The 16169-nt window shown below is 42.4% G+C and overlaps 2 protein-coding genes across 4 annotated transcripts in view; one reads left to right on the top strand and one right to left on the bottom strand.

The window, feature by feature from the left end:
• Positions 1 to 12964, bottom strand: part of THAP12 (THAP domain containing 12) — a 55953-nt gene extending 42989 nt beyond the window's left edge. For all 3 annotated transcript variants that reach the window (XM_059930771.1, XM_059930773.1, XM_059930772.1), the window contains exon 1: positions 12596 to 12964. In XM_059930771.1, the coding sequence (XP_059786754.1) occupies positions 12596 to 12684 (89 nt within the window). In that variant the 5' untranslated portion in view covers positions 12685 to 12964. The remainder of the gene's footprint in view (positions 1 to 12595) is intronic.
• Positions 12965 to 13254: 290 nt separating this feature from the next.
• Positions 13255 to 14578, top strand: GVQW3 (GVQW motif containing 3). The gene has a single exon (XM_059930770.1). The coding sequence runs from the start codon at positions 13671 to 13673 to the stop codon at positions 14229 to 14231; it is 561 nt and encodes a 186-aa protein (XP_059786753.1). The 5' UTR covers positions 13255 to 13670; the 3' UTR covers positions 14232 to 14578.
• Positions 14579 to 16169: the final 1591 nt, after the last annotated feature.

The following is a 16169-nucleotide window of genomic DNA, read 5'->3' as shown; positions in this document are numbered from 1 at the left end:
ATAACATAATTTGGAGAAGCTGATTAATAACAAAATGAGAGCTGGAAGAAACCTTAGAAATCATTTAGTACATTCAATTAAAGACAAGGTTAAGAAGTAACTCACTCAGAGTCATGTACAAAATCAGCAGCAAAACTAGAACTTAAACCTGAATCTTTCAACTCCCAGGACATCCTAGCATCAGAGAAGACTCAATCATCAGCAGTACAAGCAAAAAACTGCACAACCATGAGGCCAATGGCTTAACATTCCCCTCAGGATTTCAACTTAAACAAGCATATGAAAAGACACTGTCATTGTAGAAAATTATTAAGTATTTGTTCCATAAATAACTAGAGTTGATTATGGAAGCATGACGGCTGTATTCATTTGCTTTATTATAAACATGATTGTATACAATGATGTACAAACTAGATTGCAAGCTCCATGAATGCAGGGATTGTGTCTACACAATCTAGTACACAGACAATGTTAAAGATAGTGAATGAGACAAAGTCCATGTCCTCTTGATGCTTAAATATCTGCAAAAAACCATCATCATCATCATCATCTTCTTCTTCTTCATCATCATGCTTATTCTTCATCATCATCATCATCATCATCATCACAATGCTTATTAAGCACTTATTAAGAGCCAGACACTATTCTAAATTGTTTCCAAAGGGGAAAGAAATGTTTTATGTACCTAAAAGGGCAAAAATAAGCTCTACTGGTAGAAATTTCAGGAAAACAAAATTGAATATAAGTTGATTAAAAAAAACAAAGGGAGTACTATTATTATTATTCCCCTTGTGCAGATGAAGAAACAAAGGCACAGAAATGTTAAGTAATTTGTTAAAGGTTACAACTAGATCTTTCCTTCATTCTTCAAGCTTCTAAGAATAAAAGTCCGCCATCAATATATAGTGTCACAAACTTGAAAACATATTTATTTTATAATTACATCACAGTATATTTTCTTATGTCTTAACATTACAAATTCACCCCTAAACACACACAACACTCTGATACTTAATTCGCTCCACTCTCAATATGTAAAACCATGGTGAAATGTTGATTACCTAACCTAAACTAAAACCACACCTAAATTGTTCAGCATCTCATTTGACCAAGAAGTAATACTATACACAGTAATGATGCCTAAGATGTCCATATTTTAATCAAAGTTTTACACAGCTGTACAATATGATTATAAATATTTCATGTTTCAACATCTAAATTATTTGATATAAAAACTCTCACCATAAAATAATTTGTCATATTGCTAGAGTTAAGTTTGTTTTTTAATTCTTAAATCTCTGAAGACCTTCCACACAGAACACTACTGTCTGTATTATTTCTGAACTAAGTTGAAATAGCTTTCTGGTAAAAAGAACACTCAGATTCAATCAAGAAAGGTTGAGCATCACTTTGTTATAAAGCAGAAACTAACACACCATTGTAAAGCAATTATACTCCAATAAAGATACTTAAAAAAAAAGAGAAAGGTTGAGCAGAGAGGCCAATTAACTACACCTACGTGTTCCATATCAAATACCTAGAAATAAACCTAGTGAAAGATGTGTAAGACCTCTAACAGAAAAAATTTTTTAAATAGCTTAAATAAATGGAGGGATATACAAGTTCATGGATTGGTACACTGAATCCTGAAGATCCTGGACTTCCCTGGTGGCACAGTGGTTAAGAATCCACCTGCCAATGCAGGGGACACGGGCTCGATCCCTGGTCCAGGAAGATCCCACATGTCGTGGAGCAACTAAGCCTGTGCACCACAACTACTGAGCCCTCATGCTGCAACTAGTGAAGCCCACACACCTAGAGCCCGTGTTCCACAAGAGAAGTCACCAATGAGAAGCCGGCGCACCGCAACGAAGAGTAGCCCCCACTTGCCGCAACTACAGAAAGCCCGCATGCAGCAATGAAGACCCAAAGCAGCCAAAAAAAAAAAAAAAAAAAGTATCAATTCTCCTCAAAATGATTTACTGATTTAATACGATCACAACAAGTTCTTTTGTGCATGTCTCTCTGTGTGTGTGAGAGTCAAAGAGAGAGAGACAGAGAGAGATAGAGAGAAATGACAAAGATCATTCTAAAACTTTACACAGAAATTCAAAGGACCAAGCATAGTCAAGACAATCTTGGGGGGAAAAAAGTTGAAAGACTTATACTACCAGACAGTAAGACTTATTATAAAGGTTATTAAGACAGTGTGGTATTGGCACAAGGATAAAACAATGGGACAAAATCGAGAGCTGTGGATGCTTAAGACAAAGGTAACATTGCACAGCAGTGAAGTCAAATTTTGTCAATAGTGCTGAATGGGATATCCATATGAAAAAAAATGAATCTTGACCTGTATTTTTACACCATTTACAAAAAAATTAATTCCAAGTGAATTGTAGATCTAAATATGAAAGAAAGGTAAAACAAAGTTTCTAAAAGATAACACAGTAGACCACCTTCATCACCTTGGCACAAAGATCTCTTAAAAAGGCAACAGAAAACATAAACTCTAGAGGAAAAGATGAATACGTTAGGCTACTTTAGAGTTAACTTTTCTTCATTAAAAGAAGTCACTTAAGAGTGAAACGGCAACCCACAAAATGGAATAAGGTATCTGCAATACATAGATCCAACAACAAACTCATATCCAAAATATATATGAAAAACTCCTACAAATAAATCAAGCAACCCAATATAAAAATGGGCAAGAGACTTGAACAGGCAATTAACAATAAAAGCTGGCCAATACACATGAAAAAAATGCTCAGTAAAAAAAAATAATAATAATAGGACTTCCCTGGTGGAGTGGTGGTTAAGAATCCGCCTGCCAATGCAGGAGACACAGGTTCAAGCCCTGGTCAGGGAAGATCCCACATGCTGCGGAGCAACTAAGTCCATGCGCCACAACTACTGAGCCTGCGCTCTAGAGCCTGCGAGCCACAACTACTGAACCCACGTGCCACAACTACTGAAGCCCGTGTGCCTAGAGTCCATGCTCCGCAACAAGAGAAGCCACCGCAATGAGAAGCCCCTGCTCGCCGCAACTAAAGAAAGCCCGCATGCAGCAATGAAGACCCAACACAGCCAAAAATAAAATATAAATAAATTTTTTAAAAATAATAAACAATTTTTTAAAAAGCTCAATCTCATTAGTCATGAGGAAAATACTAATTAAAACTGTAAATATTACTACATACTCATATGAATGACTATGATATAAAAGAAATAATACCAAATGTTGATGAGAAGGTGAAACAACTTGGCCGATCAAGGGTGGAAAGGATAAACTGTGGTATACTATTATATATAGACTACTATGGCAATGGGAATGAATGAACTAGCTAGATCTCACAAACATAATGTTGAGCACAATAAGCCAGGAGTACATACTATGTGATTCCTTTCATATTAAGTTCAAGAGTAGGCAAAACTCATCTATGGTGATTGTGTAGAAAAAGAGTTAACACAGCAGGCCTGAGACTGCTATCCTCAGAAAGGCTTGTTTTTAAGGCTGGTCTTTTGGCTGATGTCTGGGAACTTGGCTGGTAAACAGTTTCCTACACTGACATAAAACTTCTTCTAACTGATAAGGTGACTTATGGTGCCTAGACTGTGCAAACAGTATGACTTTTAATGAGCACCTGCCTTCCTTCTGGGAGTCTGGAATTTTAGCATATGCTAAGCAGAGTGTGTCTAAATGACCAGACCTCAATAAAAACTTTGGGCACTGGGTCTCTAATGGGCTTCTCTGGGCAGAAACATGGCACACATGTTGCATTTTCATTGGTGGGGAAAGTGGGATCTGAGTGACCCCTCGTGGGAGGGAGAGAGCATAAGGAAGTCTATACATGGATCCTTCCATACTCTACCTGTGTCTTTTTCCTCTCATGATCCAGATGTGTGTTCTTACTACATTGCTGTAATAAATCTTAGCTGTGAGTACAATTAAACACTGAGTTCCATGAGTCCTGGTAAATCTCTGGATATGGGGGTGGCTTGGAGACTCCCAAAACGGTAATGATAGTGAGAACAGTGGATACATTTGGGGAGAGGTAATGACTAGGAGTGGGCACAAAGGAGGCTTCTGAGGTGCTGGTAATGTTCTATATCTCAAATGTGACCTGGGTATATTCATTTTGTAAAAATTCATCAAGTTTTAGACTACCATTTTTGCACTTTTTCCTATGTATGTCATATACCAATAAAACAGCTCCCCATCACTCTTCCCCTTCTCCTCAATAACCAACTAATCTAATGTGTGTGAAGTCAAACAGTGTCTACTACGGGGGAGAGTAGGATAATGACTGAAAGGGCCACAGGGGAGAGGAAGTTTGGGATGTTAGTAATATTCCATTTTTTTAAAATCTGGGTAAAAGTTTCATGGACATGTTACTCTGAAAATCTAACAAGCCATACACTTATGATTTGTGATCTTCTGTATATATATGTTTTACATCAATAAGTTATAAAAATTACATAAAACCACAAGCCTTTTTTACATGCATACATGTATTTGTTTTGTTTTGTTTTTTTAGTAGTAGTTATGAGACTTGTGGCTAGATCTTGGGTTTTTTTTTTCCATACATGTATTTGTGTATGTGTTAAGATGTATACACACACTTATACAGTTATCTCTCAATTATTTTTTTTAACCAATGTCTTCCCTGTCCTAGCTCTCCCTGTCGCTGTTCTGTGCCCTGTACTTCAGATTCTGCAGCCTTTTTTTTTTCCCTTGGCAGAGTGGAATGACTCCCCAAATCCATCTACTTCCAAACTAGTCTTACCTTTCTCTCACCCCTTCTCCAAGTGTAAAATGTTTTAAAAAGCCAATTTGAGAATATCTTTCCCTGCTTAAGATCCTTTAGTGACTTCCCGTTACCCTTAGGATAAAGAACCAACTCCTCACATGTCTTATAAGATTCTGCACAACCTAGATCTTGTCGACCTTTCCCTCTTCATATCGCACCCACCATTGCACTCTGCCCCCTCACATGCCTTACTTCAGTTTCATGAATGCGTTGTGATCCCTTTTATCCTAGAGCTGTTCCCCATGCTGTTTATTCAACCTAGAATCCTCTTCATTGCCTTTTTTCATTTCCTTTGCACAGGAAAGCCTTTGCAAACATCAGCCGTCAGATCTAGCTCAAACGTCTCTTATTGAGGAAAACTTTTCAGATTTGAAGAGTATGTACCCACACACACACACCCAGATAGGTAAAACTCCTCTACCTCTCTGTACAGTAGTCTCCTCCTTATCCGTGGGGGATATATTCCAAGACCCTCAGGGGACGCCTGAAACCACGTATAGTACTGAACCCTATATATACTGTTTTTCCAATACTAAATGGTGGGTAGTGTATACAGTGTGGATGTGCTGGACGAAGGGATGATTCACATTCTGGGCAGGACAGAGTAGGATGGTGCAAGATTTCGTCATGGCTACCCGGGACAGCTAAAAGTTATGAATTTCATCCTGCCAAATCCAATGGTCACTTTCTCTCCTCAACTTAATCACTCTTTCAGTACTATTCAACCATCATTAACCACTCCTTTTTAAGTTTTGTTTGTAATTTTTTCCTTCAATGGTCTTCAACTTATACAGAATTTCCAAACCATATTCCAAGGAACACTAGTCAAAGAATTGTTCCAAAAAAAAAAAAAGAAGGTTTCACGGTCAAATAAGTTTGGATAATATTACATACTTTATCCTACATTTGGGGTTTTAGATATTCCTGTAGGACCTTGAATAAGTTAGCTAACCTCTCTGTGTCTGCTTTGCTCATCTGAAAGTGTTCCCAGTGAATTTAAGCTTCTTGCCTCCTCGCAAAAGAATGTGGAGATGATGTGATAGGTAAGAAGTAGATTTACTGGACTTCCATGGTGGTGCAGTGGTTAAGAACCCGCCTGCCAATGCAGGGGACACGGGTTCGAGCCCTGGTCTGGGAAGATCCCACATGCCGCGAAGCAACTAAGTCCATGCGCCACAACTACTGAGCTTGTGCTTTACAGCCCTGCGAGCCACAACTACTGAAGCCCGCGTGCCTAGAGCCCATGCTCCACAACAAGAGAAGTCACTGCAATGAGAAGCCCACGCACCACAACAAAGAGTAGCCCCCGCTCGCCGCAACTAGAGAAAAGCCTGTTTGCAACAACAAAAGACCCAATGCAGCCAAAAATAAATAACTAAATAAATTTTTTAAAAGAAGTGGATTTATTTAGAGAGAAACACACTCTACAGTGTGGGCCATCTCAGGAAGCGAGAGGCCTTGGGAAACACACTCCACAGACAGAGTGTGGGCCATCTCAGAAGGCAAGAGAGCCTCAAAATATGGCATGGTTAGTTTTTATGGGCTGGGTAATTTCATAGGCTAATAAGTGGGAGGATTATTCCAACTATTTGGGGGGGTGGGGAGGGGGCTGGGATTTCCAGAAATTGGGCCACCTCCCACTTTTTGGCCTTTTATGGTTGGCCTCAGAACTGTCATGGCGCTGGTGGGTGTGTCATTTAGCTAATGTATTACAATGAGCATATAATGAGGCTCAAGGTCTACTGGAAGTCGAATCCTCTGCCATCTTGGATCTAGTTGGTTCTAACCAGTTTTTGTCATGTCCTATGGCTAGCTGGTTCTAACCAGTTTTTGTCATGTCCTATGGTTATGTCATTCTTTTAAAGGTTGTGCTCTGCCCCTTTCCCTCCTGTTTCAAACTATCTCAAAATTTATTGCAAGGGTTAATTGAAATAGTGTACATAAAACACATAGAATAGTGCCTGGCACACAGAATAAAGTATTCTCTAAGTATTATTGTTATTATTACAACTCACAGCATTGTTTGGAGGATTAAATGAGAGCATATGAAAGTACTTTAAGACTGTACCTTACAGAAGTGATTCTCAAACTTTGTAGTCTCAGGATCCCTTTACCTCTTAAATTATTAACTATCTAAAAAACTTTTGTTTATGTGCATTTTATCTAACAATGTTCATGATTACAGAAACTAAAACTTAGAAATTTAAAAAATATTTATTAATTCATTAAAAATAGCAATCCCATTACATGTTAACATAGATAACATTTTTAAAAAATAACTATTTTTCCAAAACAAAAAACATTTAGTGAAAAGAATGGCACTGTTCACCATCTTTGCAAATCTCTTTAATGTCTAACTTAACAGAAGATACCTAGGTTCTCACATCTGCTTTTGTATTTAATCTGTTGCCATATGTTGTTCTGGTTGACTTCAACCAAAGACAATGACTCCTCAATGACATGCAGTTTAAAAGGTTATTACAATATTCCTCTGTTTCCCATATAATTGTGGATGTTCTTTGATAGGGCACTGGAAGTCCACAAGCGGTGGTTTCTTAAAGATTAGCTGCAATGTGGAATCTGAAACCAGACGAATGAGCCTTTTCACACTGTTTCATTAAAATCCATTAGTCTAACTTGCACTTTGAATAGAACTTTTATCCATGCATGTCTTTGTAAAATCATGAATTTATCAGTTTGAGTTAGGCAGACCATCGGAATGGTAACACATTTCATTATACAATATATTAAAAGTCACATTTATCAATATCACCACAGATTGCATCAGAAAAGTCTAAATATTAGAGAGCTGTCAAGCTCAAAGTGATGAATATAAATTTTCCAAAATTCTAATTTTTCCTTGAATGCTTGGCTGTCAGTTGCTTTCCTTGAAGTGGCAGGCTTATTTTGTTCATTTCCAAGAAAATCTCTACCAAACACCTGCATCTGAATAATCATACTTAGAAAATTTTATAGAACACAAAATATAATTTATCTGAGCAGTGATTTCATGTTACGTAGCCCCTAAAAAACTCTACTGTACACTCCTGAGAGAATGAGCATGAAAAAAGCAAATAATATCAGTGTTATTATGAAGTAGTTTTTACCTGTAGACTCCTTGAAAGGGTCTTGGAGACCCTCACAAGTGCCTGGGAAACCACCGTTTTACATTTTACATCTTAGAGTACATCAACTCTCAATTAACTTTGATTAAATTACCAGAGAAACTTGGAAAAGACCTCACTACCTCAGGGATGAGTCAGTACTAACTGCCTGAGGAGGAAGAAGAGCCCTTCAGCTGCCCAACTCTCTCTAATAATAAGAGCAATTCATTAGCTCTACCTTTACCTGGTCTGGGGATGAGTTCCACTGTGACCCGCCCCCAGGTTCCTGCCAAGCTTGGGCATTAGTCAAGCCATCCTGGGGCAATCATGATTTAGGCATTTTTTTTTTAAAACTTTAACTTTAGGTAATCTATCTCCCTGCCACTGCCCTAAGGTGAGTTGATTCTATTATTTTATATTTTTTAAAAAGTACATTAATGCCACTTTTTCTAAACCAATATGAGATATTAGGGTATGAAATTCCACATAGTGCCGTTTATTGATTACACTCTTGACTTTTAAGTTACCTCTAAATAGCTGTTTCTAAAAGTGTGCAAGGCATTTATAAATATGATGAAATGGGAAATGTACTATTTAATAGCATTAAATATACTTATCTTTATTGTTAGTTAACAATGTGAGTTAACTTTTGAATAATAGGTAGGGCGGCAATGTCACCTTTCATCAACCCTCCCTACAACCCATTTACAGAAAAAAAAAAAAACTAGTTATAATCACTAACCCTAAGAATACTGTTATTAATTCAATAAACAACTCTGGAAACTACTGTACTCCTTTATTATAATTAACTCTGGGCACAGTGGAAAAAAACTGTCAAATTCAGTAGAATTTGAAATCCTGTAGTATTGACCTTTGGTTCAGAAAAAAGTTAAGACCTTTAATACATTGTTAAGTAAAATAAGCCAGACACAAAAGGACTATTATTGTATGATGCCACTCATAGTATGAGTAAAAAGTACCTAAAACAGACAAATTCATGGAGACTGAAAAGTTGACTGGGATATGAGGAGTTATTGCTTAATGGTTAGTTTTTGCTCAGGGTAATGAAAAAGCTGTGGAAATAGATAGTGGTGATGATTGCAGAACATAGTGAATGTAACTAATGCCACAGAATTATACACTCAAAAATGGTTTTTAAAAAATGGTTAAAATGGCAAATTTTATGTTATACTACTGCCATTTTATATAAGGGACTTGAGCATCCATGGATTTTGGTATCCACGGGGGGGGGGGGGTCCTGGAATTAATCCCCTGCAGATACCAAGGGACGACAGTATATTTTTATCAAAAAATTTAAAAATTAATAATGGTAACATACCAAAAGCCACTGAATTGAACACTTTAAATGGGTGAATTGTATGGTATGTGAATATCTCAATAAAGATTTTTTTAAAATAAATTTACTTATTTTATTTATTTATTTTAGGCTGCATTGATTTATTTTAGGCTGCATTATTTATTTTAGGCTGCATTGCTGGGCACGGGCTTTCTCTAGTTGCAGAGTCGGGGCTACTCTTCGTTGCGGTGCACGGGCTTCTCATTGTGGTGGCTTCTCTTGTTGCGGAGCATGGGCTCTAGGTGTGGGCTTCAGTAGTTGTGGCTCGCGGGCTCAGCAGTTGTGGCTCACGGGATTAGTTGCTTCGCGGCATGTGGGATCTTCCCTGACCAGGGCTCGAACCCGTGTCCCCTGCATTGGCAGGCGGATTCTTAACCACTGTGCCACCAGGGAAGCCCAATAAAGATTTTTTTTAAAAAAATTAAGAGAAGTTCATAATTTGGTCTTGAAATACTCAAGGGGCTCTTACATAAAAAGGGCACCGGGGACCTCCTTGGCGGTCCAGTGGTTAAGACTCCACACTTCCACTCTAGGGGGCACGGGTTTGATCCCTAGTTGGGGAACTAAGATCCCGCATGCTGCACGGCGAGGCCAAAAATAAATAAAATAAAATAAAATAATAAAATTTAAAAATAAAATAAAACAGGGAACAGCTTTGTTCATTGTCACCCTAAGAACAAAACTAGGACCCCCCAAGCATAAATTATAGCGAGGCACATTTCCACTCAATAAAAGGAAGAAACAATAGCCAATGCTGTCCAGAATCCTCAAGTATCCCCTCACAAAGCAGAGAAACTGGCACTGGAGGTGTTTTAGCAAAGGCTCACCTGTCAGAAATGCACAGGATCCCTAGAGGGTCCATAAAAAATTTGATATGAAATTGTGTCGATCTCTTTTCTCAACGGTCCTTACATTAGATTCCCAAAGGGAACAGAGACCCAAAAAAGGTTTAAAAGCCACTATTCTTGAGGGAATTCTGACACTTCAAAGGATACTGCACTAGATCTAAAAACTCCTTCCAAATCTGAGACTGTAAGCCCCTAAAGGACATACTCCCTGACTAAGAAGTATAATGAAAAGAGTATTCACTATCTATGAACATGAACAACCTGTGGTCCAGAATTGACTAGTGGTGCCCTCATTATGCAAGTGAAATATACTCCCAATTTGGCTCAAAGGAAGATAATGCTGAATGGAGTGAGGCTCAGTCAGATTAAGATGCTCCTCTTCTCTGCTCCCACAGAACCCAACAGCTATTCCTCCTCACTCTCTTGAGCTAGTTCCTCATCTCCCTGAACTTTAAACACTAGGAACACCCCAGGGCTCAATCCTCATACCTACTCTGCTTTATTTACCTGGTTCCACGGTTTTAAATACCCTCTATAAATTGAGAACACCCATATTTACAATCTCCAGTCTGGAAGTCTCTAAATTCCTGACTTGTATATCTTTTTATGGTTTTAGCTCTTAAATATTTAGATCATTGATCTAAATATGGACCATTCTGAGTTCACTGATGTATATAGTATGAAGACATCTATTCTTGAATGTCTATCAGGCCTCTCAAACTTCACATGTCCTAAACCAAACTTTTAACATTCCTCCATCAAATCTGCTCCTCCCTGTCTTCCACAGCTCAATAAAGGCTCAGATTAAAAATCTTAGAGTCATTCTTGACTTCAGTTTTTCTCTTACAACCTACATCTACACCATTAACAAATCCTGTTGGTTTCACCTTCCAAAATATATCTCAAATGCAACTACTTACCACCTCCTCCTCTATTAACCTGGATTATCGCAATTGCCTTTAACTGGCCTTTCTGTTCTCACCTCTGCCTCCCTATGTATTTAACAAGTACCCAATGATCCTGTTTAAAGTATACGGTCTCTCCCCTCTAAACCCTTCCACGACTTCCTATTTCACTCAGTATAAATACCATAGTGCTTTCCACTGCTTACAATGGCCTACACAATTTGCCCCTACCACATACACACACACACATTTTTCTGGTCTCATCCTTTCTTCTCCCTCCTTCCTTAAACCAGCTTTAGCAGTCCAACCAGACTTCTGGTTGTACCTCTAACAAGCATGCCCTGCCTGTGCATTTACTGTTTCCAGAGACTGAAATGCTCTTCCCCTAGATACCTCCATGGCTGACCCCCTTACCTACTTCTGGTCTTTGCTCAAATACACCCTCTTAGTGAAGCCTTCTCTGATAATCCTATTTAAAATAGCAATCGTGCCTCCCCTGCTACTCCTATTCCCCTACCCTACCCCCCGTCAAACACCTGCTTTTTCTCCATAGTATTTATCACCATCTGACACAAGGTATATTTATTTATTTCCCCCCACTAGAACGTAAACTCCATGAGAGCAAGGACTTCGATTTATTCATCTGTACCCTCCCAGTGCTCAGAATAATGCCTAGTACCTAGTAGGCCTTCCATAGATATTTGCAGAACTAATAAACAGCATACTATATTATAATCGCCTGCTTACACATCTGCCTCCTTAATGGACTGTAAGCTTTCTGCAGGCAGCAACGCTACCTCGTTCACTGTGAATTTCCGGTACCTCTAATGTTAGTGCCCTAGCACACAGTAGGTGTTGATCTGAAATGAATGAATCAACAAGGGATGCCAAGGAAAAAATCCTCAGCCTTTCAAACACAGCCCCTACTCTACCACTCTCTAAATACAAGTCAGAGCGTGTGGGTTACCTCAGAGAAGAGGTTTCAATACCAACTCCCATGCCCTCTCGCGTACCCCGCCCCCGCCCCCCCCCCCCGTTATCCCCACATTAACCAAGTGAGATAATGAGTAACGGTCAGAGCCAAAATCCGAACCATGAACAAGTCCGAAGAAGGGAATAGTTGTGACCTGACTTGAGATCAAAGGTGGCCGGACTCCAAAAAGAAACACTGTCCGGGGGGTAGAAGGGCCCCGGTGACCACAACCATAGAATCCAAGTCCCTCTTTTGACAGCTGGGGAAACTAAAGCCCAGAGAGGACAGAGACTTGTCCGAGGTCACAGGAGCTAATCAGGGCGAGAACCCCCCTTACCCCGCCCGCGCCGCCCCAGTTGCCTCTAATTTCGGGTGGAGCCCTACGCGCCGAGCCCCCGCGGGCGCACGTGCTCCAAGGCCCTCGAGTGCCAGCCAGCCCACGGCTAGAGGCCCGCTCCCCACCTCGGGGCCGGGCTGGGGTCGACAATTGTGCTCCCCCCATGCCCCTCTTAGCCCCGGCGCCTGCCCGGGGCCAGCGGTTGGCAGCGTGCATCGCGGAGGAGGGCCCGGGCTGCCAGCTCCGCGCCCACCGCTCACCTGGCTGGATCCCGCGGGAACCTGAAAAAGGCCAGGTCCGACTGCGTGCTCTTCCGCGTGCAGTTGGGGGCCGCGCAGAAGTTCGGCATCGTCGTCTGCCCGCCGGCCGGCCCAGCCCTCCCCTCCCCGCCTCCTCAGGGCAGCCCGCCCGCCCGTCGGGGCCGGGGAGGGGAGCCAGGCCGGCCGGCCGGCTCGTTAGGGCCGGCGCGCCGGGGGGAGGGGCGGGCGGGAGAGAAGCCGCGAGGGGCAGGAGGGGCGCCGCGGTCCGAGGCCGGGCTGGGGATGCGGCTCCACAGTGCTGTGAGCGGCCGGGAGGATTTACCGCCGCCGCCGCCGCTGGTGCACCTCCCGCCCGCCCGGGACGCTGCCGCCTCCTTCCCACAATGCACCCTGGCGCCCGGGGGTGCCCTCTCTTCCCTCAGCCTTCCTCCCCCGCCCCCTCCTTTCCGCCGACTTCTCCGCGGGCGGGCACGCGCAAGGAAGCGCGCCTGCTCGGGCGTGGCGAGGCGGAGGCGGAGGCGGGGCCTGGCCCAGGCTGCCGCAGTGCGCCTGCGCACGGCCTACCCCGAGAGTGGAGGGAATGGCGCGTGCGGGCGTGTCTCCCCGGACTCTAGAACGTCGGATCCCGGGGCAGGTCCGGTAGGTTTGGCGTGCGTGGGTTTCTGCAGATCTGGGGCGAGCTTGCACGTTACATCACCGGTGCATCGCTTCTTGCTTGCTTAAATTAACACCACATAGGCTTTTATTGCGGAAATCGCCATAGACTCTTAAGGGCCGCGGAACGGGACGGCCTTCGTAACTGGTTTGCACACCCCCAGCAGATCTCCGTGCCGCGGAGTTGGACGCAGACGTGGGTTGTAGGAGCTTTCATTTTCCCCAGCTTTACAGCTACTCTTTGGCCCCGTTAGCTTCTAGATTGGAAGCCGAGGGGCTGAAACTCAGAAAAGCAATTACTCTTCCCTGATGAGGCAAGAATAGCGACATGATTCCACCTGCAGCCCTATAGAGATTGGTCCCTCTGTCTTCCCCTCACAGTCGTGGCCTTTTAACGTTCCTGTGTTATTTGAGTGCCAAAATGAGTGACCGATATCTAGAACAAAGGATTAGTATCAAATTCTGCGTGAAATTGAACAAGTCTGCAAGTGAAACCCACCATCTTTTAAAAGAAGCTTATGGGAATGAAGTCATGTCAAGGGCCAGAGTTTTCGACTGGCACAAAAGGTTTAAAGAAGGGCGGGAAGACATTCGAGATGATGCCCGAAGTGGTCGTCCAGTCACCCACCGGACGGATGAAAATATCCAGAAGGTCAAGGACTTGGTTTGTTCGAATAGGCAGTTAACTGTGAGGATGATGGCTGAAGAGTTAAATTTAGATAAAGAAACCGTTAGGCTCATTCTGAAAGAAAACTTGAATATGAGGAAGGTATCTGCAAAAGTTATATCGGGTATTTTGAAGGATGAGCCTCAACCTCGAAAACTTGACTTTCGGTCTGATCATTCAAAGGAAACTAGGAAAAATAGCTCATGTGTGAGGGAAAAAGTAACAAGTTCTGAACCATGGAGTCATCTCCAGGGCGAAGCTGGTGGGGAAATGCCTCTGCCTGTATCCCATCCCAAAATCCATCCTTCCAGCTAGCTGCTGCAGACTTCATCTTCAGCGAGCCTTCCCAGCAGGGCGGCTCAGGCACCGTGGTGAAAGGAATCTGGGGTAGCTGAACCCAAACTAGAAAGCTGCCTCACGGTGGTTAGGCACCTTCATTTGCTGCTCATCTATTTTCAGCTTCTTTAGGACTCCTCTCTACATGTCATGGCCCTGCTACTTACTCTTTGCTGGACTCTTGGGCCATCTTCCTTGCTGTTCTCCACAACTTTGAAGAACTGTTGGCTGTTGACTTCTGGTACTTGCTTGTGCTTGATTTTTCTTTTTTCTTTTTTTTTTTTCCTTAAGTTTTTTCTTCACTGTCCAGACCTTAGCTTGTTGTGGCTGTCCTCTTCCTTTGTTCTCAGTATTCTGCCTCAGGGGATCATACGAATGAAAAGTGGGAGCAGGACCTCTTGGAGTCTCTCTCTCTGTGCCCAGGGAGGCATACTCTGCTGGGAGCACCCCAAAAGAAGGCCTACAGTTCCAGCCTGCTTCACAGTCAGGGCCTGAGGTATGGTACAGAAGGCAGTGGCATACTGACATACTGAGCAATGCTAAGGGCCGATCCCTCCCAAATGACTCAGTGGGAGCCCCTCAGAACTCAGGGGTTGGCCACCCATCCTGACCTTCTCACAGACCTACCCCTCACAGAAGTCCTGGGTTTGTTTCATTCTAGTCTTGTGCTTTGGAACCCCGCCCCCCCTCATTTGGGTGTATCCCCTCTGATGGAGGAGGAGGATCTGGTCCTGGAAAATAGAAACCAGGGCACTCAGGTCCAGGCTGTGATATGTGAGGAGGAAGACAAGGTGACACTCTAGACCTTGAATTAAGGGAGTCTGCTGCCTACGTGCTGATTCCCACACAGCAGCCTGTTTTTAGTAACTAATATCAAACTTGTCAGGTGTTTTTTTTGAGCACCTGCAGTGTTTGGAACGCTGCTGAGCACTGACAGTGTGACATTATGAAATAAGATCACCAAGGGCTGGGTGGACTCCATGGATAAGGTGGTTCCTGGGCTGGATCCGTAAGGAAGGATGAGACAAGGAGGCTAGGAAATTAGAGCCTGCTTCCCAGGCAGGTGGAACAGCATGAGGCTCCGAACCTCCATCAGTAGGAAAATGAGGGCACTGTTGGCTGAAATAGCAAAGTCCAAAGAGGAAGATAATGGTGTTATACAGAAGATAAATAATTTGGGATGATTTGCTTCCTCCCTCCGCCCCCAACTCTATGCTAGTAGTTTATAAATTGCTTCCCCCGAGTCTGTGGATAGGTTTATAATAGCCTACTTATTTGATTATCTAATTTTCTCATCAAACCCTCAAAACAGTCCTTCCTAGTTTAGACTCCTTTATCTCTTTCTGGCTCTCTGCCAGGGTTTATGGAATGGAACTTTTCCCAATTGGGTTCCAAGTAATACCACATAGACTGGAAACATCTCAGAACGCCTGGTGGAGGAGTGTGTGTGTGTGTGTGTGTGTGTGTGTGTGTGTGTGTTGGGTGGGGGAAATGATTAGCAACAGCATTTCACAGGATTGGCCAATGTCTATGTTTTAACCCAAGGATTTTTACATTCCTATTATTTAACTGGTAAGTTAGTAAACAGTATTGGTTGATAGTAGAGGCCCAACATTTATTCAACACAGCTGTTTTTAGTTCTTTTCACTATCACCTTCAAAAAATAACATGTTTCCCACTAATACCTGTCAGCTTTGAGGCACTCTGAAACTTAGACCTTATCTCACAAATAAAAGATATTGTTCAGGAAAGTTCTCAAACCAAGCAACAGCTCACAAACGTCTGCCTACTTAGCAATTTCTAAACATTCCATCTCAGGATCATTACATCTTCCTGCATCGGATAAGGCCCTGGGCTCCCCATGAGGCCTTTGCAACAGGGACAATGCACTTCTGGAAGAAAGCCGCCACAGCTGGC

Source organism: Balaenoptera ricei, chromosome 8, assembly GCF_028023285.1.
Source record: "Balaenoptera ricei isolate mBalRic1 chromosome 8, mBalRic1.hap2, whole genome shotgun sequence".
NCBI lineage: Eukaryota > Metazoa > Chordata > Mammalia > Artiodactyla > Balaenopteridae > Balaenoptera > Balaenoptera ricei.
This window is presented reverse-complemented; position numbering and strand designations above follow the sequence as displayed.

What these genes read in the sequence shown, in the direction of transcription:
- GVQW3 (XM_059930770.1), top strand. Translation starts at nt 13,671, where the DNA reads ATGAGTGACCGATATCTAGAACAAAGGATTAGTATCAAATTCTGCGTG.